Source organism: Protopterus annectens, chromosome 10.part0 (genome assembly GCF_019279795.1).
Source record: "Protopterus annectens isolate FY-2018-M chromosome 10.part0, PAN1.0, whole genome shotgun sequence".
Classification (NCBI taxonomy): domain Eukaryota; kingdom Metazoa; phylum Chordata; order Ceratodontiformes; family Protopteridae; genus Protopterus; species Protopterus annectens.
Genome location: NC_056744.1, coordinates 209074317 through 209100729, shown reverse-complemented (window position 1 = coordinate 209100729; position 26413 = coordinate 209074317). Strand labels below are relative to the sequence as shown.

The 26413-nt window shown below is 42.3% G+C and overlaps 1 protein-coding gene across 1 annotated transcript in view; it reads right to left on the bottom strand.

Moving 5' to 3' along the window:
- Positions 1-26413, bottom strand: part of LOC122814125 (protoheme IX farnesyltransferase, mitochondrial) — a 1575333-nt gene that overhangs the window by 1218726 nt on the left and 330194 nt on the right. Inside the window, exon 5 of the mRNA XM_044086740.1 lies at positions 9539-9663. Coding sequence (XP_043942675.1) covers positions 9539-9663 — 125 coding nt within the window. The remainder of the gene's footprint in view (positions 1-9538; positions 9664-26413) is intronic.

Below are 26413 nucleotides of genomic sequence, written 5' to 3'. Positions count from 1 at the left end.
ATTATGTTATACACTTACATTTTTTCAAGTCTTTTACACTTCATATTTCTACATGCATTCCACAGCTTTAACATTCCCAAATGAAACTCAGTGTTACTAAAATTTCACAATTCTGGACAAGGCATCCATTTTGTCTTGTTTACACTTTCTTTCCAGTTTAAAGAGTATGACCATTATTTACCCTTCCTATAAATAGCAGATTTTTCACTCATCTCTTGTCATTTTCAGAACATGCAGAAACATTGTTTGACCTACATGCAGCCTTTCATCAGGAGAAAAAGCATTCTCAGTTTAACTCCCACTACCAGGACAGTACTCCCAATAACCTTATTTACATCATGAACTCAAAAACATTCATAAAACTGTTAGTACTACACCTGACAACGGTCACAGTGCAGCTGCTTTAGCTCAAAGTAAACTGTGTTGTGTACTTTTTTGCTACAACAAACTATACTCCAAATATATGTACAAGTACATAAACCAATGTAATTACTAAAGTAATTCTGCTGAACAAGCTTTCCTGCACTAAGGCAATAATCAGGATGTCATTTAAGTTAAAATGGAATTAATAAACCTTAAAAAGTTCCAAGCAATGTTTCTGTAGCAAATAGTAAAATAGTTCGCAATTTAAATACCATATGTCTGCAATAATGTATTGAAAAAGTTGTTCTAAAAAACTAGACTTCCACATAACCAATATTTTAATTCTTCAAGACACTCAAAATCATTGCAACCATAGAGTTGATTATAACATCCTTTTTAAAAAGATTCAGGAGACTCAAAACAGCATATTTGAGAGTCTTTACATTCCATTCAAAATTAAAGATCCAGTCAGATGTACACATTTACTTGTGGACCGTTTCACACAGAAACATGTGTACAACAAACATGGACGGTCTCAGCTCCAGTGATGGCAGTGTGCAGGCCAATGATGCACAGTGCCTGCCCAAACTGTAAATCATAATTTAAAGGGGCCACTCGGTATTTCACTTCACCCTGTTACTTAAACCAAAAAACATTATTAGTCTAGAAAATACCAAACCATATTGTAATAGAAGTGGAAGTATCACTAAGATTCAGGTGACAGGAATGCAGCATCTACAAGTTGTCAGAAATAGACCAGGCCTGGGTCTTGAGTCACTTTGCAATGATCATTCTCTCTTGAATTTATATCGGATACATACACAACATCCCACCCTCCTTTAAAATTTTCAAACAAAACCTCAAAACTTACTTAGGGACCTGTTACTTGGTCCCCAGTAAGCTGACCACTCCTTACACCTGACTAATCTTGTAATTTTACTTGACCATATCTAAAACCAGCAAAATACTGTCATACGTCACCCCTCCATTATCCCCCTTGGCTGCCCCTACTTCCCAGATCACCATCCCCACTACTTGTTATCTGTCAGTAGTACATACAACATGGTTAACTTCCTAGCCCCGGAATACTCCTCTATGACGCTGTGCTATTAACGGATTACAAAACGACTACAGTGCTATATTTTCATCAAGCACTTACATTACTGAGCCATTCCTTGGATCACACTTGGAAAAGCGTACTACATGTCTAACGGATCAAATTACAAAAATAAATTAAATACATTTAAGTTGTATGACTAATTCCCTTGTTGGCAGGTCTACACTATTTACCATGTTAATAATGACTGGATTAATTACAGTATGCCAAAATGAGACCAACAGCTTTTATAATAAGACGGCTAGATAAAACACTGAAATTACGTGAAAATAAATTACCTGCATTTTTATGGTAAAAAGAGGTCGTTACTACATCATATGGAACTGGCCAACCTCCAGAAGCAATCCAGCAAAATTGTAAATATATATATTTACTGGTTTACTAATTATCTTAATAACAGACAGCAATCTATTAGATGGCAAACCTCCTGCTCTCCTTTCTTACCTATCCAAACTGGTGTACCTCAAGGATCCAGTCTAGGCCCCCTCCTCTTTAATATTTTTACTAACAATCTACGCTTCACCTGCTGCACCTCATGTCTAATCCAGTATACCGATGATTCTACTCTTATTACACTGACAACCCTACCAACCTTCACTCTCTCACACAGTCTGCTTTCAACACCACTAAACTCTGGTTAACTAATAATCAACTCATCCTCAGCCCTAGGAAAACTAAACTTCCTCTTTTCCTTCCAAAGAGGACGTCTAACCTAAAAACTTCCTTCAGTCTCTCTTCATTAGATAACACCATCATCCATACTGACTCCCATATCAAACCTCTAGGAGTTACAATTGATGATCAACTCAAATTTGACCTTCATATCCAACAATCCATCAAAAAGACTAATCAAAAACTTGGTCTTTTGTATAGAAACAAAAAATACTTCTCCATCACCTCAAGGACTTCACCAGCTCAAGGTTACCTCCTCCCCTGTCTACTATATGCTTCCCCTAACTTACTCATCTCCAAACAAATCTTTTAACCAAACTTGAACAAACTTACAACTAGATAGCCAGATTTGCTGGCAACTTCCCTTACAAATCCCATTACTGCCTTACCCTTAAACAACTACAATGGCTAGAATTCCCTAAACTACCTTAACTTTCCCAGCTACAGATGATACATTCCCTACTCTACAAACCTGCAGACTATCCCTCCATGTCTACCCTCCTATCCCCATACAAACCTTCACGGTCTCTTTGTAGCACTGATCTACAGCTACTTGACATCTACTGGCCTAACAAAACAATAGGCAGATTACTTCATAAATGCTCTCTCTCTCAAACTTGGAACAATCTCCCTACCAGCATGTGTTCTATCCAATCCTCTATCCATTTCAAAAGAGAACTTAAGATCTACCTTGCAAACTCTCCCTTCTGTACCTGTCATCACCCTACTTAACCTTCTTTCACTCAAGTGTTAAACTATAATATTTCTCCCCTCTTACTCCAATATAATTTCCACAATCACCAGCACTGTGACACCTTAGCTGTGCTGTGGAGCATTACCATTTTTTAACCTCATTTGTATCTTTCCTTTACTACTTTTTCCCCTACCCCACCCTTCTCATAAAGTACAGTTTTGTACCTACCATAAATGTAGATGTTCGAAGATCCACATTGCTGCAGTCCTTACACTTGGGTAGTCCGCTGTCCTCGGTCGGCCCGAATATCAAAGTATAAGGCTGACGTCGGTCAAGGCGCATTTGACTGACATCAGGACGTCAGGGTACAAATGCGCATGACCGACGTCATATCCTCAGTCTTTTCTTGCCCCAGATGTCAGAAGACCCTAAAAATAAAGGTCAAAACCAAAAGACAGCAAACAAACAACCAACCATCCTAGCACTAAAAATATGTACAATATATACAAAATATACAATATACCTCATATTGACAACCCAACCCACACAACCGCCTCTAACTACAGAGGGGAAGGAGGGAGGGTAAATTGGACTGCAGCAATGTGGATCTTCGAACATCTACATTTATGGTAGGTACAAAACTGTACTATGTTCTTCATCTCACATTGCTGCAGTCCTTACACTTGGGTAGAATCCCAAAGCAGAGGTAAGGGAGGATGGCCAAACTATAAGGAAGCAGGAGCTGCCAAAATGCCCTGCAAAACAGCAGTGGCAAAACCAGCCCTGGATTTAGAGTAAAGTGGTAGGTGATAATGCCTAGAGAAAGTATGCACTGAACTCCAAGTAGCTGCCTCCAAAATATCCTTAGTTGCCACCCCCTCAAAAAGCTGTCAAGTGGCAGTAGCCCTAGTGGAATGAGGCCTAATCCCAGCTGGAATCTCCTTGCCATGATGGGAATAACAGAAAGCAATGCAAAACCCAATCCACTTAGAAATAGTTTGTTTTGACACAGGCTTGCCCTGAGAACCCAAAGCAAAAGAAACAAATAACTGCTGAGACTGCCTGAACCCTTTAGTTCTGTCCAAATAATATCGCAACTGCCTGTGTACATCTAAAGTGTGCAAAATCTTTTCCCCTTTATTTTGGGGATTTGCATAAAAAGTAGGCAAATGAATAGTTTGGTTTAAAGCCACACTAGAAACAACTTTAGGCATAAAGGAAGGATTAGTACGTAAAGATACCCTATCCTTATGGAAAATTAAGAAAGGCTCAACCGCCATAAGGGCCTGCAACTCAGAAACCCTTCTTGCAGAGGTAATAGCCAACAAAAAGCAGTCTTCCATGATAAAACTTTAATTCAGTAGTAGCTGCAGGCTCAAAAGGTTGTAGAGTGAGTTTCTCCAACACAAAATTGAGATCCCAAGCAGGAGTAGGAGCTCTTCGTGGGCGTCTTATATTCTTTGCCCCTCTAAGAAATTGCTTGAACAAAGGATGAGAAAACAATGGTGGGTCACAATCATAGTGAGCGAAATTGCTGCAGCATGAACCTTAATAGAAGATAAGGACAAACCTTTGTCCAGTAACTCAGTAAGATATTGAAGAGCCACACTTAAATTAGGCTCAAACATCAAAATCCTTTGCTGCACTCCAAAATAAAAATCTCTTCCATTTATCTGCGTACACTTTCCTTGTACTAGACCTTCTAGCTTCCAAAATAACATTCAAAACTTGCTGTGGAAGTGGAGGCCCACTATGGTTCAAAACAGAATATGCCAGGCTGTTAGGTGCAGAGAGTGAAGCTTGACATTGAGCAAATGACTGTCCTCCTGAGACAACAGGTGTGGAATCAAAGGCAAAGGCCATGGAGGCTTCCGTACCAGGCTTCTCAGTAATGGGTACCAATGCTGTCGAGGCCAATCTGGAGCTATCAAAATCATCCTTGGCTTGTCTTGTCTGGCCTTTAGTAGTACCTTTGGGAGGAGAGGCAGAGGCGGAAAGGCATACACATGAAGATTGCTCCAATTGAAGGAAAGAGCATCCACTTTCCAAGCTGTGGGATGAAACCTTTTTGTGCAAAACTTTGGCAGCTGGTGGTTTAGTGGAGAAGCGAACAGATCTATGTCTGGAGTTCCCCATGACACTGTCAATTTCTGAAATACATGAGGATCCAATTTCCACTCGTGGGGATCCATAATTTGTCTGCTCAACACATCTGCTAAGGAGTTCTGTGCTCGGCAGAAACCTTGCCTGAAGATTTAGCTGTAAACTGAGAGCAGTCTCCCACAAAATCATTGCTTGCCTGCATAGAGGATAAGAATGTGTCCCGCCTTGCTTGTTGATGTACCACATGACAGTTGTGTTGTCTGTTAGAATCAACACCTGCCCTGGAAGAAGTAAATCCTTGAAAGCTATTAATGCAAACTGGACTGCTAACATCTCTTTCAAGTTGATATGTAGATGTTGTAGTCTGGCAGGCCACTTGTTTTGTATCCACTTTCCATTCAGATGAGCTCCCCAAGCTTTGTCTGAGGCATCTGTCGTTAGAATCTGACTCGCCTCTGGCCGGGTCACAGAGAGTCCCTTGTTTAGGTGACATTCCTGAGCCCACCACAACAATTCCTTTTGAATGCAAGGTATTATTTGAATGACAGTGTCCAAATCCTGGCAGTGCTGTGTCCATATATTTTTGAGATACCATTGTAGCTTCCTCATATGCAGTTTGGCATTGGGAAGCACCAGAATACAAGATGCCATGAACCCCAAGGCTTGAAGGACTGTCCTTGCAGTCAGCCTGGACTGATGAGACAACTGATGAAAGTAAAGGGAAAGATTCTTTTGTTTGTCCGGGGTCAAAAGGCCATCTGGGATGCTGTATTCAGTCTCACACCCAGAAAGCACATGTCCTGAGAGGGTACTAGACTGGACTTTATTTCATTCACAGAATACCCCAGGCATCTTAGCACTGCTATCACATAATCCAAATGATGAAGAAGCTCGTCCCTTCCTTGAGCCAGAATCAGGCAATCGTCCAAATAAGGATAGATCTGTATTCCTTTTAACCTGAGGAAAGCTATCACTGGAGCCAGAACCTTCGTGAACACTCTGGGCGCAGTAGATAAGCCAAAGGGCAATGCAGAGAACTGATAATGAGAAGTCCCAGCTCGAAAACGCAGATACTTCCTGCAACTCAGTCTGATAGGAACATGAAGATAAGCCTCCTTGAGATCCAAAGTTACCATCCAATGATCTTTGCCCAGCAGAGGTAAAAGCTGCTGTAACGTCAACATTTTGAACTTGGGAATGTCCAGATAAGTGTTGAGGATAGATAAGTCCAAAATTGGTCTCCACGTGTTCCCTTTCTTTGGTACTAGGAACAGGCGAGAATAAAATCCTAGGCCCACTTCTGGCATAGGGACCGGCTGTATGGCCCCTATTTGGAGTAACAGAGAAATTTGCTTGTGAGCCTCTATTCTTTGTTGAGGAGGAACGTCTGGCATGCCTTTGAAAGGAGGCAAGGTATGGAAATAAAACCTGTAACCGTGGTGTATGATATCCAATACCCATCTGTCTTGGGTAATTAAACTCCAATTTTCTTTGAAAAGTGCCAACCTTCCTCCCAAAGGAGCTGCCAGACGAGAAGGCTCTGGCAGCTGAAAAGGTAGGTCATTGGGTCTGTTTACGAAAGGACTGACCCCTGCCCTCACCCGAAGACTGTGCAGGAGAACTCCCTGTTCTAGGCCTGAAAGAGCCCTGAGCTCTGCCCCTACCACGTCTAGATCTACCCCTAGACTGGGAATCATAAGAAGGAAACGTCCACCCCTTAGTAGGCCAATTTCTACTAAACTTTGGAGGCTGAACCTGCAAAAAATCTTTAACAGTCTGCATAGACTTAGCCTTGTCCTCCATCTTCTTTAAAACTGCCTCAACAGGAGAACCAAACAACACATCAGATTGTAAAGGAACATCTAAAATCCTTGTTTTAACATGGTCAGATAAATTCTGATCCCTCAACCAGGCGTGCCTGCGAAGAACTGACCCAGTGGCAGCCACCCTAGACGAGGCCTGTACAGCATCAAAACCACATTGCAAAGAATGCTTACCCACCTGTTCAGAAACATGTACTAAATCTTGTAACTCTTTACAATCAATACCTTCCGCCAGAGCATCAACCTTAGACTTCAATTGTGAAAGGAGATAGTTTTGGTATTTCAACATGTGAAACTGGCAATTCAAAGCCCTCATAGCTAGAGTGGAAGAAGTATAAACTTTCTTTCCCTATCTATCCAAGGCCCTGGCCTCTTTATCTGTAGGAACCGGATTCTTGACAACAGAAGCCTTAACACCTTTAGGCCCCTGACTAACAGTTTCTGGGTCTGCCCTAGGACTCTTAAAAAGATACTTATGAGCTTCAGGCACCCTGTAATACCTATCCGGTTTAACAGGAGCAGGAGGCAAAGAATCAGGATTAAGAGAAGCCTCTGTAAAAACATCTTCCACCACATCCAAAACAGGAGGTATAGCCAAAGGCCTATGCTGGGGTAAAAACAAAAATTCCCTAAGCCTTTTCCTGGAATCAGAGAAGTCCTGACCTTCCCACTTAAAATGCTCCCTCATGGAATGAAGAGTTTCTGAAAAAGAAAAATCCTCAGGGGGAGAAGCAGAAGGAGTAGAATCATCCACATCAGAATCAGAATAAGGGGAATACTCCTGCAAGTCTTCAGCCGAAGACTCTGAAACATCCGAAGCCTGCTCAAAACTCCCTAGCTCAGGCTCCACCCTAGGTCTCTTATCAGGAGGGGGCAAAGAACCCCTAATCAAAGTAATCAAATCTTCTGCCATTTTAAGCATATGCTTCTTGGGCACAGTTCCAGAAGAACTAGGGGTGACACCAACTGAAGCCAAACCTGGCCTGCCTCTGGGAGAAGCCTTGGAAACAGCAGGAGAGGGCCTAACCACCCTGGGAATGGAGGGGAGTATAGCAACTTGAGAAGCCCCATCAGCCTGACCTGCCTCCTGAGAGGCCACATCCTGCAATAACAAAGTCTCTCCCTGGGATCCCAAAGAAACCTCCGGTGGAACCACCGGCTCCACCGACACCTCTAAAGAACCGGCGTCCGGTACAGACGGTTCTTCTAGCCTAGGCTTAACTGCTTTGTCCGCCTGCTTCTTCGAAGGAGCGGGCGTCGGAGCATCCGACGGCATTTTATAATTGCACCGCTTCCCGAAGACTAACCTGGCACAATCTAACCTTCTCTTTATAGTGCGCTTATTGAATCTAGCACAAGAGCGACACCCAACAACGTCGTGCTCAGGCCCTAAACAAGGAATACACAAAGTATGATAGTCTCTATGCGGTATCTGTTTCCCACAAGAAATGCAATTATTCACTTTTTCTGACATCCGGTAAACCACTGAGGCAAGAAAAAACTAAAATATTCCCCAACGGGGTACTTAGCCAACTTTGACTCGGTCTGAAACTCCGAAATAGAACAATTTCAGAACGCCAACCGGCACTTGCAACGCTGCTTCTGCATTGGACCATGCGGCAAAAAAGACTGAGGATATGACGTCGGTCATGCGCATTTGTACCCTGATGTCCTGATGTCAGTCAAATGCGCCTTGACCGACGTCAGCCTTATACTTTGATATTCGGGCCGACCGAGGACAGCGGACTACCCAAGTGTAAGGACTGCAGCAATGTGAGATTAAGAACATCTGCTTCTTTCTACTACCTAGGCTCTTCTAATCTGTACTTTTCACCCCTCTATTTCTACCCTTCTTTTTAATACTTTCTCTTCCTCTCTATTTCTTTTTCTATGCTTTAATGACTTCTTTTTTTTCTATCTCTGATGACTTATTCTTAAAACTGTAATTCATAATTTTAGCTGAAGTATTATGCTTTGTTTAATTTTCTATTTTTGCATGAACATCTTGTTGCTTTTGTACTCATATTCTCTCATTTGGCATGATTGTATGCTGTTGTTACAAATTTTCACATTGCTGTTTTTTGTACACTTTTTTTTTTTTTACTTGTTTCTTTTTGTGGAGATTTTCTCCTCAGATCTCCTCTGAAAATGGGCCACTAGCCCAGCAGGACTAAGCTGGTTAACAAAAAACAAACAAACAAATAAATAGATTCATAGATTCATATTAAGCTAACTGCTCTTGCGAGCCATTTTAAGCCTAGCTAATTATCCCTTGTGAGACTCAAACCCTGCACCTTGTGTTTGTAAGGCAAACACCTTAACCATTAGGCCACCCTCCCACACAAATACTGAAAATGTGTGATAAAATCTTCACATATTAATCAATATGAGTCAGAAAAGCCTTCAACACCACATCGACGAAAGAGCCTTGCTATACTCTTCCTTGTCTGGAAGTTCTTTATTAAAATATGATCCGTCCAAATAAGTTAGTATGCCACCTTTCCTAGAAAAAAAGCAGCTAAAGTTCGGCACTGAAAAGGTCAACAAATGTGATTACCAATCAAAATATACAATCATCCACCACCATGCAGCAAAGAAAAACGGATTTCACTGATGCTATTGCAATAAAGAAGGATAATGAAAAAACAAAAAGAAAAAGTAAACTTTGCAAATTGCTTACCCTAGTTACAATACTACAAGCTTGTATCAACTATAAATATTACATGCAACATTACCAGCATTTGAATTATAAAATGCCCAGCTGACCTGGTTGATAGAATTTGCAGCACAGGAGGCAAGACCTGTTCCCACAGAGGACAGCAAAAAGTAAGTAAGGTCAAAGGGTACTGGAGCCATTGCAAAGCCAGCAGAAGCCGTCGTTACAACCAGTGCTAAAAAATAAGGAAAACATAGTCAGTACATGAAAGACCACATGTCTGGGCTGTCCAAAACCATAACTTCTACATCCAGATTTATTTAAATTAAATATCCCCAAAGGATTCAAACATGTACAATGCACACTACTACACATTTGTGAGAGGAACTCACCATAACAGTATGTCAAGAGAGACTTGCTGTAGAATTAATTTTCAACCACTACAAAAGTCCTTTTGTTACACAAAACTGGGACACCTACAACAAAAACAATCAGTTTTATTCATTCTACAGGCAAGTGAACTAAACCTCTAGAACCCTTGTTCAGACATAAACTAATTATAAAAACAAAACAAATATTAGGCAATGAGTTTCAAGGAAAACATATGTGCAATTCACAAACCAAAAGCAAACAGTTTACCTTACGGCCTACACATTCTAGATTATCAGCCTTCTACTGGTGTGGCACTCATGCTAGTGACTTGTACCAGTAAGTACACGAAGTTTGCCCTGTACAATTTTCAATTTTTACAGCGAAAAATTAAGACAAATGTGGCTAATTGTTAAGTGAGCTTTAATTTTAGCTATTCATTTCAGTTGATTATTTCAGTTGAATTATCATTAAAGTTTACTACTTCTTCTTTCGGCTTTTCCCGGTTAGGGGTTGCCACAGCGGATCACCTGTCATTAAAGTCTACTAATCTATGTAATTTCAACATTTTCTTACTATACTAAAATAAAACTTTGGTCTAAAGTACACCATAACAAGTTAAAATTTTGCACACTTTATATATAGATTGCATATGGTATAACAATACCATTGTTTAGCTTAGTATTTTAGATATAGGAAAAAACTAATGTCTTATGTCTTTATATCTACTGTTTTTTGATACTTTTCTGTATAAAAAAAAAACTGTAAGCCCGTTTCCTACCTTTCCTGTAACTAGTATTCCAGATACAGACTTGCTGTATCCAGGACTGTATGTAAGCTTCTGAGTACCCCAAGCCTTTCTGTGTTGGAGGGAAGCCTTCTAGCTTATCAGTGGAGTGGTAAGCACTAGGTAACCTGTCTACCACATAAGGAGTGGTTCTGGCCCAGAAATTGTAGTTATTGGCTGTTTGGGCAATCTCTTCCATCTCTCTCAACTTTCTGATTTGAAAGCCTGCATTTGCAATCGTTTCTGTCCTGTAACTTGTCTATTGCAGATACAGATTCTTAGTTTTAGCACTTAAATTTGCTTATTCATGCTCAGCACTTGTTCAGAACTTGTAAGCACTAAATAAGCTACTAATTACTGCAGCACTCAATCTTCCTCATTACCTAGAGGAAAACAGTTTTTGTACTTACTTTTCTCACTTGCTTAGAGAAAAACAGCTCTTGTACTCACTTTTCTCACTTATCTAGAGGAAAATAGTTTTATATTCAGGCATGTCCAAGGGTCAGCTCCCAGTGTTCTCTCCTATCTGATGAATGTGGGCATCTTGAGGCAATGTAGAAATTGCCTCATGTACACAGACAGCCCTCTTCTCCTACCACCCAACACTACAACCTGTGAGAGATGCACTTACCTAGCCAAATTGGAGGCAAAGCTCTCTCTAACCAAGACTGAACTTGACAGTCATGAGGAGAAGGTAACCATTTGCACCACACCACACTCATCACATAGTCTCACTAAATCTACACCACCAAAATCCACACATAGTAACACAAAATCATTCGCGGAGGCTCTCAATAATAATCTGTCTAAGCAACAGAGATCTCCAAAGCAGAAACGCAAGCAACCTCCATCCCCCAACACAACCCAAATGACACATAACCCACAGACTCAGTGTGCCACTCAACCACAGCCAATAAGGCAAAATAACATACCCAACACACTAGTCATAGGTGACTCTATAGTCAGGCACACTTATGTCCCACTCACCAGGCTAAACAAGGAGAAGGTTACTGTCAGCTGCCTGTCGGATGCCAGGATCCGCCACATAACCCACGCACTCAGGTCACTCCACAACAAGTACACATATGACTTTGTCATTGTCCATGTTGGTGTGAATGACCTGAGACGTACCTCCCTGGACTACATGAAAAGAGACATGGAAGAGCATGCCGATCTTGTAGCCCAGGCAGTTATGACCCTAGTCCTGAATAGCATTCTGCCATCGCCCAGAATGATACCACAGTACAAGGACAAAATGATTGACTTCAACAATTGGCTAAGCTTCTGGTGTCATTCTAAGGGGATCCAGTATCTGTCTGCTTGGGATGACATGGTCGACAGACCACGATGCTTTGCCACAGATGGCCTGCACCTGTCGCCCCTGGGATTCCGGATACTGGCTAAGGCTCTTGCTGCCCCTATAGTGCCTTTTTAGGCAGGGTTCAAATAACAAATTCACCACCATAACAGGGAACAGGCAAGCAAAAACTGAGGGTAATGCTACTCAACGCTAGAAGTCTAAATCTCAAAATGCACTCACTCAAGGCACTTCTTAAAATGGAAAACATCGATATCTGTGCAATGACTGAGACCTGGTTCAAGGCTCCAGAGAGCACCCCTGTACTACCAGGCTATAACTCATACCACACTTTTTGGCCATGCAACCTGGACCGAAACACCAAAGGCGGAGGTGTGTCCATATTCACTAAGGATATCCACACCTCCAGGCTAGTTGCTCAGCATAACGCATCCGAGGTTATCCAAGTGCAACTAACTCTGGGCAAAACTGCAATCCAAATTGTAGCTTGCTACAGATCCCCCATCATGCCCCAGGATTCCCACTCCTCTTTTCTTGATGTACTGGAAAATATTAGGGTTCAAACACCCTAATAATGGGCGACTTCAACTACCCCAACATTAACTGGGAAAATTACTCGTGTACCAACTCCTTAGCTCAACACTTTCTGGAATTCATAAACTCCAATGCCCTAGATCAACTTATCCACACCCCCACCAGGGGCAACAATATCCTAAACCTAGTCATTATCAACAAGAGTGACTGATGTTCCACACCTGAAGTCAACTCCTCGTTGGTCCGATCCGACCATAAGCTTATCACCCTTGATATCCACATCCCACCCCCACCCCCATTAAGGATACCACAGTAAAACATTTCTCCAAAGCCAACTTCATGCTTAAGACAGAAGTGGTGAACTTCATGACACCCATGCAGATGGACATTACAGTTACAACTGCTGAATCCTACACAAATGTACTCTATAAGCACTTACATGAATGCATGGATAGTGCTATCCCAAACAGAACCAAGATGCTATCCTCCAAAAAAAGGAAGCCAATCTGGTGGTCCCCTGCCCTAAACAAACTGTACAACTGAAGGAAGAAACTGTTGCAAAAGAGAGTAAAATCCCATGACTGGAGGAGCTCCCTGGTCAGCCTCAGTAAGAAACTGAGATCCCTCATAAGATCGTCCAAAGCTAGCTACGAAAACAAAATCGCCACTAAATCCAAGGACAACCACAAAGCATTCTATAGCTATGTCAAGAATCTAGATGGCAACACCCAGATCTGCTCTGAGTTACAGCACAAAGGCACGAAAATTACAGAACCAACTGATATTGCCAACATCCTGGCAGATAGATTCAGTGCTAACTTTACCCCCCCTCTCACTCCCTAAAGGGCCCATATCTATACAGGAAGAATGCAGAGTCCCTGTAATCACAACTACGCAGGTAAAAGCTGCACTCTCTAAAGCCAAAAACACAGCATCCATGGGACCGGACAACATCCCAGGCTGCGGTTTACACGAACTTCAGAACGAACTGGCTCCCCACTTAAGCGCCATGTTCAATAATAGCCTCGCATCAGGTTTTGTGCCCACTGAATGGCACACAGCAACAGTTATCCCACTTCACAAACGGGGAGCCACCACTGATCCCGGGAACTATTGCCTTATTAGCCTGACGAGCCTGGTCTGCAAGGCCATGGAATGTATCATCATGGAACTCATAAACAAAGACATTGGTAACCTCCAAACTCTGGATCCCACCCAGTTCGGGTTTGTGAAAGACAGATCATGCCTCCTGAACCTGATCGACTTCTATGAGGCAGTCACCAAAGCGGTGGATGAGGGTAAGGTGGTTCACACAGCCTATCTTGACCTCGCCAAGGCTTTCGACACCATCCCCATTCTGGAATTATAGCTAAACTCACTAAACTAGGTATAAATCCCTACGTCACAAGATGGGTTGCCAACTGGCTCACTGACAGAACCCACACGGTAAAAGTTGCAGACTCCAAATCTGACCTCAAAGCAGTGACAAGTGGAGTACCACAGGGTTCCATCCTGGGACCTCTCCTGTTTGGTATCTACTTCTCTGAAGTACAGGCTAACACAGAAGGCCTCTGACTAACTAAGTTCGCAGATGACTGCAAACTAGGAGCCATAGTCAAGTCCCCAATTGATGTGGACAGCCTACAGAAGGGCCTCACTGAGACAGATGCCTGGTGTCAGAGCCATGGCCTCAAGCTCAATGCCAAAACGTGCAGTGTCATCCCTTTGGTAAAAGCTATGTACCCATGAACTACCACATAGGCAGCAATCTACTTAACACCGAATGCGTGATAAGAGACCTTGGGACCCAGGTGGACAGTAGTCTCTCCTTTGATAGTCACATCGCCACAGTAGTCAGGAAGTCCTTCTACGTGGCACACCTCATCATAAAAGGGTTTTCATCCAGGAAAAAAGAGGTCATTGTTCCCCTCTACTTGTCACTCATTAGACCCATTATAGAGTACAACGTCCCTTTTGGAATGTACCTCACAAGACATCTGCAGCAACTGGAAAGGCCACAGAAGTACCTCACAAAGAGGATTACTGGCCTCAAACAAATGCCCTACACTGACCGCCTCAAAAAACTTCAGCTTTACTCCATAGCATATTGCCTACTCCGAGGTGATCTCTGCCTAACATATAAAGCTATGTCAAACCCAGAGCTGTTGGACATGCTACACCTAAAGAAATCCCAATCCGTCCGAGCTACATGCTCTAGTGCTCTAGGGACCTAAACCTTATCACTACAATAAACAGGACACGCTGGAGGGATAGATTCCTGTCCCAGAGACTTCCTATACTCTGGAACAAGCTACCCATCTATGTCAAGCAAAGTTCTTCATTAGCACTCTTCAAGAAAATCTTGATGAGGGGATGGGAAATAGGAAATACACCCCGGGGATCACTTCTGTGTCTCTGCTTGACAGTGGCACAGGAAAATAACTTTCTTGGGTGGCATAAGCTATGGAACCTTGCTGGCTAGGCTTACGTAGGCCCTTGGGCCGATAGCCTAGTACCTACCTATGAACCTATGAACATGACTACCCATCATACTTTTCTACATTCTGTGGAGCTTTCCTTTGGAAGTGAACTCTTTCCTATGGTGGCTAACCTATCTAACAAACTGTAATAAATAAATAGCAATCAAACCCCATACAAATACATGAACACATTTTCATTAAACACCACATGTTCTATCAAACTCTGTTTACATGAACTTAGACGAGCTAACAGCATTTAAGCAAATTTTTTTAACATGGTGATACACCCTCTGGTAACAAACATCCAAAGCTTATGTCTACTGGCACTACCCTGACAAATTATAGCAAACTTGTTTGCCAAATTTCAAAGTAAGTTTTTATCAGTGTTGCATTGTTGCCTCACCTGGTTATGTTTTCAGGAAACGGGGAATAATTACATAAATATATTCCCAATTAAATAGATAAAAGGGCCTGGAATTATGCTGTCATGTAAGTAGATGGATGGAGGGCTACTTCGTACAAACAGCCATCTTCTGGCAGAGCAAGCATTATGATAAGTGCCCATAACTTTCATGTCTGATACCACACAGGTCAATCAACAGGTAACTCAGGAAACTCACAGGACCAAGCAGCTGCAGCACAAGTAATGATTAATGTGGTATTTCTTTAAGTACTGACTGTAAAGACTTCTTATCAGTAACAAAAGCAAAGGTGACTACAAAGCATCAAAACAGGTGCTGCCCTGTACATTTGTTTCACTTCCATCCTTTATTTACCACAGGAAACTAAAATCTAGATCTCTTTGAAGATGGCCTGAACTGCATCTAAACATATCACCTGAGAAATCCACAAAGTGAGAGTGAGATAATCTTTTTGACTGGAGTACATTGTGTAAAAAAAATAGCAAATGTACAGACCAATTTAGACTGGATGGATAATTTATCTTTATTTTACTTCTGTTTTTTTTTTTAACTGGTATACAGCACTAATCGCAAATAACCAATTCCAGTTTCAACCCAGGGAAAAGTGCAGCAATATAGTAAAAATAATACAATACAATATAATACAGTACAATACAATACAATACATAATACAGACTAGAGTGTCAATGCAATAAGTCTACAACAAAGTGAGAATGAAGTAACAATGTAAATATAGTTAGCCATTATGATAAATTCTTTATGCCCAGGGAAAAGTACAGCAATGTAATATAATAGATTACAATACAATACATAATTCAGACAAGACTGTCAATGTAATACAACAGGTATAACAAAGTTGGAATAAAGTAATAATGTAAATATAGTTAAGTACCCATTATGAGAAATTCATTACTCTACAGAGCTGAAGTTGAAATCAGCTTATGCAGTATGGAGCAGCTTTATGCATTATACACAAGAGAGCCAAATGTTTAAGGTAAGTGTGATTCACAAAAGGATATATAGAGTAATAAAGTTATTATTTCAGTGAAACAGTATGATGTGTTTAGGAAATGTGGCCAGAGGCATAACACTGGTATTTAGCAAGTTTCAGAAGAGTTTTGAGTTGTTCCCCGATGTCTGGGTATGATTTCATTTATTTGATGTAGAAGGAAACAGATCCGCAGACTTTTGGGCTGAACAGAGAAGCAGTGAACAGATCCGCAGACTTTTGGGATGACAACAGAGAAGCAGTGATTCAATTTTGAGGCAGCTGAATAGTAAGATTATTGAGGTTGTAGGACTGGTGTTGTCATATTAGTTTAGCTGGTAAGTTGAAAAACGTTTAATCGTACATGAGCCAGAATATAGCTGGGATAGTAACAGGTTGATTTTCTTCAAGGAACCCTTCCTTTCAAGGAAGGTAAGCTAGAGACAGTTAACCGACATGTACTGTAAATTAGAAATCCATTTGGCAGAAGTAAAAGCCACAAGAAAAAACCCTGGAATTCACAAAGGGTTACTGTGAGTGCTAAGCTCCGCCACAAGTGGCTAACTCCTCCTGATTCAGTGACAGGCACACTGCACTGTTATTCCAAGGTTGAAAGCATCCCCATGGTAGGCTGACTCGCCAGCTATATTGTAGCACAATCAGTCTATCTGGGGGAGCTACTAATGCTAACTCATCATGTGCTCTATCTCTCAAAAATGTTTGGGTACTTGGCTGCATGAATTAGCACTGCTAGCTGTGAAAATGAAATTCGCCAAAACACAATGGTCGCCACTTTAGTCAACTGGACAGGCCATGTTGCAGGTAAGTTTGCTGAAGTTCAATGGAGAGGTACTGGTGAGTATGCTTATATGGCAGTGTGTATGTTTTTACAGGGGTATAAGTAGTGGACTAGGGTGACTGTGTGTGTGTGTGTCTGTGTGTGTGTGTCTGCGTGCGTGTGTCCTGCCTGGATGGTCACAAAGTACAGTTGTGTATACTTACCATAAATGTAGATGTTCAAGTGTATTCACTGTTGCAGTCATCACACTTGGGTTATCTGCCTGCAGGTAGCCCTCAGTCGACCCGAATACCAGAGTCTTGGGATTTCTGCTTCGGATGCTGTCGCTTCTTCCATGACGTCAGGTCGTCAGGGGTATAAAACATGTAGCTGACACCATTACATCAGTTTTTCTTGCCCCAGATGTCAGGAACTCCCAAAATAGTAAGCAAACACCCCCAGTAACGTTATAAGATATGGCCAAAAAAAGGATAGGTCGAAAGTATAGAGAAGTCAGGGGGCTGGAGGGAGGGTAACCAGGGCTGAAACAGTGAATACACTCGAACATCTACATTTATGGTACGTGTACACAACTGTACTATGTTCTTCGTGTTTCACTGTTGCAGTCATCACACTTGGGTTGATTCCCAAAGCTGAGGAAGATGGAGGCAGTCAAGAAGCATTAGGGCTGGCTAGCAGGCCTTGTAAGACTGCTGTGGCAAATCCAGCTCTGGATTTAGAAAAGATAGGTAAGTGGTAATGCTTGGTGAAGGTGTGTACAGAACTCCAGGTTGCAGCTTCCAGGATGTCCCTGGTAGGGACTCCCCTGAGAAATGCTGTAGAAGTTGAGTTACCCCTAGTGGAATGAGTTCTGTTCCCCTGTGGGGTAGGTTTTCCATGGTGTTTGTAGCAGAAATGGATGCAGTGTGCTATCCATTTAGAAATGGTTTGCTTTGAAATGGCCTTGCCCTCTTGCCTCTGTAGCAAAGCTGACTAGCAGCTGGTCAGATTTTCTGAAAGGTTTAGTCCTGTCCAGGTAGAACCTAAGCTGCCTGTGCATGTCCAGGGAGTGCAGGATCCTTTCCCCTTTATTCTGAGGATTAGGGAAAAAGGTTGGCAAATGAATGGATTGGTTTAAAGCCACACTAGATACCCCCCTTGGGCATAAATGATGGGTTAGTCCTGAGGGGAACCCTGCCCGCATGGAAGATAATGAAGGGTTCCACAGCCATAAGGGCCTGCAATTCAGACACTCTTCTTGCTGAAGTGATGGCTAGAAGTAAGGCTGTTTTCCAAGAGAGGAATTTTAACTCTGCTGTAGCAGCAGGTTCAAAGGGAGGAAGCGTGAGCTTCTCCAGTACAAAGTTAAGGTCCCAGGCTGGAGTGGGAGTTCTCCTGGGGGGTCTTAAAATTTTGGCTCCTCTCAGGAACTGTTTGATCAGAGGGTGAGAGAAGAGGGGTGGGCTCAGTATTGTAATGAGCTGAGATGGCAGAGGCATGAATCTTAATTGAAGAGAAGGATAGGCCTTTGTGGAGCAGTTCTGTTAGGTAATTTAGGATTTGAGGTAAGTTGGGCACGGTTGTGTCCATTCCCTGAGAATGGCTCCAAGAACAGTATCTTTTCCACTTTTCAGAATAGGATTTCCTAGTACAAGGCCTCCTTGCCTCAAGGAGGACATCCAGCACCTGTTTACTGAGGGATGCTGGTGAACTGTTCAGGGGATGAGCCAGGCTGCTAAGTTCAGGGTTTGCAGCTCAGGATGCAAAATCTGGCCCTCCTGCTGGGACAGCAGGGAAGGGATCTGAGGCAGGTGCCATGGTGGCACTACTGTCAGACTGCGCAAAAGAGGGTACCAGTGTTGGCATGGCCAGTCTGGTGCAATCAGAATTGTCCTTGGCTTGTCCTGTTTGGTCTTTAATAGAACCTTCGAGAGGAGGGGCAGAGGAGGAAAGGCATAGATTGAGAGGTTTTCCCATGTAAAGGACAGGGCATCCACTTTCCATGCTTGGCTGTGGGGAGTTCTGGTGCAATATTTGCTCAATTGATAGTTCTGTGGGAAAGCAAAGAGGTCCACCTCTGGTGCAATATTTGCTCAATTGATAGTTCTGCGGGAAAGCAAAGAGGTCCACCTCTGGTGCCCCTCACCTGTGGATCAGAAGCTTGAATGATTTGGGTTCCAGTTTCCACTCGTGTGGGTCCATTAGATTTCTGCTTAAGTCATCTGCCAGTGAATTTAGTTTGCCTGGCAGGAACTGAGCTTGCAGGTGCACTTGAATGCTCAAGGCTGTGTTCCACAGAACTATGGCTAACCTGCAGAGTGGGTAGAAACGGCTTCCCCCCTGCTTGTTTATGTACCACATAACTGTGGTGTTGTCTCTGTCTTTATCAACAGTTACCCTGGAAGAATAAGGTATTTGAAGGCTTTAAGTGCATTCTGTACAGCTAACATGTCTTTCTGATTGATATGCAGGTGCATTTGTTTTGGGCTCCATTTGCCTTGAATGCATTTTCCTGCCATGTGAGCCCCCCATGCATAGACTGATGCATCTGTTGTTAGGGTATGGGTGGCGGGGGGTTGAGTGAAACGGAGTCCCAAAGGAACTCTGTTCTTAGGCAAGGAATGATAGGAATCATTGTTTCCAGGTCCTGAGAATGCTGACACCAAAGACTTTTTAAGTACCACTGAAGTTTCCTCATATGCAGTCTTGCAAATGGAATTAGTAGAATGCAAGAGGCCATGAACACTAGGGCTTGCAGTATTTTTCTTGCAGATAGCTGGGTTTGGGTGGCCAGTAGATTGAAGTAGTTTGCCAAATAAATTTGTTTTTCTGGAGTGAGGAATGCCATCTGGGAAGTTGTGTTCAAGCTTGCTCCCAGAAATACAATCTTTTGGCTGGGTACCAGATGTGATTTATTTTCGTTGATGGTATACCCCAGTGAACTTAGTCCATGTCAGGTGCTGATTTAGCAATTCCTGACTGTCTGCCTGAATCAGGCAGTCGTCCAAGTATGGGTAAATTTGAATTTTCCTCTGCCTGCAATATACAATAGCTTGAGCTAGGCATTTTGTGAATACCCTGGGCGCAGTAGATAAGCCAAAGGGAAGTGCAGAGAACTGGTAGTGCATAGAGCCTGCTCTGAAACGTAGATATTTCCTGCAAGATTCCCTTATGGGGATGTGCAGATAAGCTTCTTTTAATTCTAAGGTGGCTAGCCAGGAGTCCTTGGCTAGCATAGGAAGCATTTTGAATCTTGGAACCACCAGGAAAGTGTTGAGAATAAGACAGATCCAGGAAAGGCTGCCAAGAGTTTTCGTTTCTGGGTACCAGAAACAGTCTGGAGTAAAAACCTTGTCCCCTTTGCACTCCTGGGACAGGTTGAATAGCCTTGATACTGAGAAGAGAAAGTACTTGCTTTTGGGCCTCTGCCCACAGGTTTGAAGGGAGGTCTGGCCATCCGCTTGGGGTTGGCAGTGAGTGGAAGTAGAATCTGTATCCCTGGGATACAATGTTGGCAGTGAGTGGAAGTAGAATCTGTATCCCTGGGATACAATGTTAAGACCCATCTGTCCTGGGTAATGTACTCCCAGTTTTTTGCGTGCAGGGCTAGTTTTCCTCCTAAGGGTGCAAGGCTTGGAAGGGTGAAGGACAAGTCATTGTGAACTTTTTCCATAGGATGACGGCTTACTACTCCCTGATTTTGAGGTGGGAGCACTCCATTGTTTAGATCTGTGCATACCCTGAGACTGTAGAGTCTTGGTGGTCTGCTGCCCCGGGGTTTGGACTGAGAAAGGTCTGGGAGGGACTGGGAAAGACCAGTTTTTAGAATACCAATGCCTACTGAATCTAGGTGGCTGTACCTGTAGGAAATCTTTAACGGTTTGCATAGATTTAGCTTTTTCCTCCATCTTTTTGAGGACTTCTTCTGCTTTAGTGCCAAACAGATGTTCTTGGTTTAATGGAACATCTAGTAATTTTGCTTTGACATGGTCTGGCAAGATTTGTTCCTTAAGCCAAGTATGCCTTCTAAGAACAGACCCAGTGACAGCAACCCTGCAAGATGATTCTAAGGCATCAAAACCACATTGCAAAGTATGTTTTCCAACTTGGTTAGCAGACTGCATCAACTCTTGTAAATCTTTATGTTCTGCACAATCAGGAATCAACATCATTTTTGTTTAATTAGTTCCATAATATGTTGCTGATACTTTAACATGTGAAACTAGCAATTTGAAAGCCCTGATGGCAAGAGTAGCAGAGGTATATAGCTTCTTAACCCATCTGTCTGAAGGGGTAGGGTTTTGGCTGTAGCAGCCTTAATCCCTTTAGGTCCCTGGGAAATGGCCTCTGGATCCACAGTAGGATTCTTAAATAGGAATTTGTGAGAGTTGGGTACTCTGTAGTACCTGTCAGGTTTCCTGGGAGCTGGTGGCAAAGTATCAGGGGTAAGACTGGATTCCATGAAGACATCATCTACAATTTCTAGAACAGCAAGGATAGCTAGAGGCCTGTGCTGAGGCAAGTTTAAAAATTCCCTGAGTCTCTTTTTGGACTGTGGGTAGTCCTGGCACGCCCAGCGGAAATGCTCTCTGAGGGTATGCAGGGTTTCACCAAAAGAAAAATCCTCTGGTGGAGAAGCAGAGGGAATGGAATCCTCTGCATCAGAATCCTCATAGGTAGATAAAGGTATGTCCTGGTAAACAGAAGGGTCACAGTCATTTGACTCATGCTCTGAAAAATCAGAAGGAAAAACAGGTCTTGATCTTTTAGAGGGGGAAGGCGGTCTTCCCCTAATTAAGGTAATAAGGTCTTCAGCCATTCTAAGCATTTGTTTCTGTGGCATGGAGCCCTGAGAATGCTCTTTGGTCGTCAGGTTCCTAGGCGTAGTGTGAACTCTGGGCCTGAGAAATTTGGTATTTTTGGTTTGAAACGAAGTAGTCGGTTTAATATGAACATTGGAAGGCCTGAATACCACTCAGAAGCTGGTGCCTGCACAGCTGCTCCGGACCCATCCAAGGTAGTGACATCTGCAGATTCCATAGTCTAAAAAGCATCTTGCGGCATACCGAACTCCAACTGGGTCTCCGTAGAGGCCTGCGAATCTGTAGAAGCGGGTATCAGGGGCTGCGAAGGCGCATCACTGAGTACCGGCGGACTGGCGACTAGCTTAACGGAAGCGTTGTCAGCAGTTTTGGACATATGCGGTCTGTCTCTGTCTTTATCCTTATGTTTTTTCAAAAGATCGGTAGTCGGATGGCTTAGCGAAGCCATTTCAGAATACGGAGAATGAGCGTGAAAGAATTTAGTGACAAAAATAGCCCGATGACAAATAGTTCGGGTGTTGAACAGGGCACAAAATCAAGAGCGAGGAACGTTGTGGAGTGGGCCTAAACAGGTGACGCAGTAAGAATGAAAATCTCAGTGAGGTATTTGCTTTCCACAGGCAAGACAATTATCAATTTTTTCTGACATCGGTTAGGGAAAGAAAAAAGGATTCCCAAAGGGGTACTTATTTTTTTAGAAGACTTCATGTCTGAAACTCGAAAAATGAAAATTTCAGGAGGCGGCCAAACGGCACTTGCAAACTACTTCTGCTTCGGGCTCCGCTTGGCAATAAAAGCTGATGTAATGGCATCGGCTGCATGTTTTATACCCCTGACGTCATGGAAAAAGTGACAGCATCCGAAGCAGAAATCCCAAGACTCTAGTATTCGGGCCGACTGAGGGCTACCTGCAGGCAAATAACCCAAGTGTGAAGACTGCAACAGTGAAACACGAACATCAGGGAGGTTAGGTAGTGAGGAGAGACAATGCAGATGTGTGTGTGTCAGTGAGTCTGTTCAGGTTTGTGTGTATATACATGAATATCTGAATGGGCATGTGAGGGTATAGGAGGGAGGGATGCATGTGGCAATGAGCTGTATAGGCCAGCAGAGGTAATTACTGCCACAAAATAATTTCTGTACCAGTGCTAATAAGGAGTGATTTAGACACAAGCAAATTAGACAATAAAGAGGTCTTCCACACTGTGACTAAACCTGTCACTGAATTGTATTCCTCACAATTGTGTAAAGTAACCTACCTGTGTTAGGCACTCGACTTGACTGTAATACCATTTCTTTGAATTTCAGGGAAGGACTTTCAGGACAGGAACTTCAAATCAGCTGAAGCAGCAATTTCAAAAAAAAAAAAAAAAAAAAAGAAAAAGAAAAGTTAGCACCTCCAACATAAAGGAGATGCCCCATGATAGCAAGGATTTTTTGATTGTAGGTCACAAGAGCAAGCTGTCCTAAAGGAAAGCCTTAAGCCTTACACACTTTATTAGCAGCCAGGGAAAAGGAATCCTACCAGCTGTGAAAGTTGGAGATTGACACCAAAAGAAATTTAATAAAACTAATTAAGACCACAGTTCAAGATCCCATAAAGATATTGCATTTTTTTTTTACCTGGGACCAAGAAGGTAACTAGACATATATACTTCTGTCCATGAGAGAAACCTTTTCCACTTCTTCCAGGTAAAAGATCTTTAAAAATATGTTTAAGTGAAATTACCTGTCTGTTGAATCGAGAGCATGGCTATCTGGGTACTATTTCCCCAAGCCTAAGAAAAGGATGGGGAAAGGTGTGCTACAGCATAGCAAGACAATATGGTTGTGCCAAAACAGGGCAATGAGAAAGATTTTGGCCTACTAAAGTAAAGTCTTCTGAATGATCTCTGTCAGCTGACAATGGAGAAAAAGGTATAGACTGGAGTCAGCAGCCAGGCTTTCACTAGTGTGTCATAAACTGCCTCACTGGGAGGTAAGCTGCTGTAAGAATAAATATAGCATTTAACTTTGGTTATGGACAGAAAGATAACAGTCTGGTCTTTCTTGCTTCCAGAAAATTCTGATAGTTCCAGACTGACTCGGGGGCCGAAGGTAAGACAGCAGAAAACAGGTTAATTCATTCGCTGACACCTTCAGAGATGTGAATGGTTGAGATGAAATAGCCATTCTCTATAGCCCACTGTCAGCAACTTACAGCTTTCCTGCACCTGGGAAGGCATGAGTACCTCCCACTCTGTAGCTATAACAAAGTGCATCTATACAGTATGACTAGATGGACAGCTGCCCCCGTGGGAGGAATTTCTGAAAGTCTAGCAGATAACAGCAGCTCTTAGCTGGGACTCCTGGTGGTATCACACCCCTTGGGTCATTCATTCCTCAAAATCTCAGCTCACCATTCCCCAGTGAAAAGTGGATACCATCTCAGATGATCACAACTACAGAACTGTCCAAATTAGAAGGCTTTTCTGGATGGTTATATTTCTTATATAATCCCTGCTCTTCATTAGTGTTTGGCAGCATTTTGTTTGAGGTTATTAGTCTTTCTACACCATCCACTGTCTGTACTGTTTAAAACTTACCATAACTGCATATGTTCAAGTATGTCCACAGTTGCTGTAGTTAAGAATGTCTTTGGACTTTTACCACAGCTAGACCAGATACCCAAATTCCAGAGCTCGGCATCCTTCCTCATCCCTTTATTTACTGAGGAGGACACCTTCCACTTGCAGTTCAGTTTGTCGGTGATATATGAAGAATGTGTGCCTGCAGACTCTTAGTTCTTTTGCACTCTAACCACTAGTGGCAAGGTTTGAGAGCAAACCATAAATCCCAGAAGAGGTCAACTCCTCTGTCCAGGATGCCCAACTAGATGGGAACTACTATGCTTCTTCGTCAGATGCTAGGAAAACAGGAAAGTTGCCTTGAGACATGGAAAGAGACGGACAGCAAAGACTAAAAATGCATAGGCACCCACCCCAAATGTGAAAGGAACCAAAGAAAGAAAATAGAAAGAGGGATTTACTGGAGGAAAATATTAACTGCAACAGTGTACATGGAACAGAGAAATGATTACGTCTGGTTAAATATTTTTAGGGCTTCTTGGAAAGAAATGCAGATTTTTTTAAATAGAAAATTGAGGTTCTTTTTCAAAAGAGGAAGAAGCTGGTACAAGGAAAGTTCAGGATGCCTTTGGTAAGAAGAAGTGATACTGTAGCTTTAAAGAGCACCTTTCCCTATGGTAAATGTGCAGGATGTCGGTTTGTAGTTAGACGTTTTCCTGACATTAATGGAAAAAAATTGCAGGAACAGAGGGTTTATAACTGTCTCAGTGAAGGGGTAATATTTGGACTTAAATGCCCTTGTGGAAAATTTTATATAGGAGAAAGCAAGAGAAGTTTTTCCACAAGACTAAAGGAAGAGGTTAGAAATATTAAAAAGAATAAACCATTTAGTTCAGTAGCAGCACATTTCCATGACTTTCACAGTGGGGATCCATCAGGGTAGCAAGCAACATTATTATAGCAAATACATAATTTTTTTATTTTATTTTTTTATTTTATTTTATTTTACATTTGTTGACCGGGAATGTCCGACTAGGTTCCACAGAGCCTGTTTTCAGCGGAGGCCCGGGGAGAAATGCTCCAGATAATGACTGTATACATTTAGAGGATATTAAATACAAGTTGAGAAGGAATCGATTTATATTTTAAAATTGAATACACTCTTTCCATGAGGTCTCAAGAAACAGTCTAATTGGAAATTTTTCTGTGAAATGGTTTTAAATTAGTTCAATAGATTGTTTAATTGTATAATCGGCGAGAGTTTATGCATATATAAGGAATGTTGGGATAAGAGAAAGGCATACTCTGTAAAGGCTTGCACAGCTTGTATGGCCTTCCTTATTCATGTGGTTGCACTGGTAATATTATTTTCAGTGGTTCTATTACATACGTGAACATTTACAATTATGTTAAGTTCATGACACAACTATACTATGTCTGTTGTATTGTCCACTACTGGAGTACTGAAAGTGTCTGCTTGGCTACAGGTATGGGGAGGTAGGCATGCTTCAGGTGCAAAGTTAGCAAGCAGGCTCAGGGATGAAGGAAAGGTAGGAGAGCTTAAAAGTTTAATATTCTGAACTTTGGAACCCTTAGAAAATTGTTTAGCTATGACGGACTTAATATCGTCTGCCAAGGGTCGGCTTTTCTTAGAACCAGTAATCCACCACACATGTTTACCAGTCACAGACAACTCCTATAGCAACCTTGTAAACAGCCACCACATCAAAGGAGTTTCAAGGCGGGGGGGTGGAGAAATAGACTGCCAGGCCATTCTTCTGTATCACACATGCATGAGCGCAAATCTACAGACAATTTAAGAAATCACCAATTCACCTACCATGTCCTTGTAATCGGGGAGGAATCTAAAGTAACAAGAGGAAACCTACATGAACACAGGGAGGACGTGCAGACTTGAT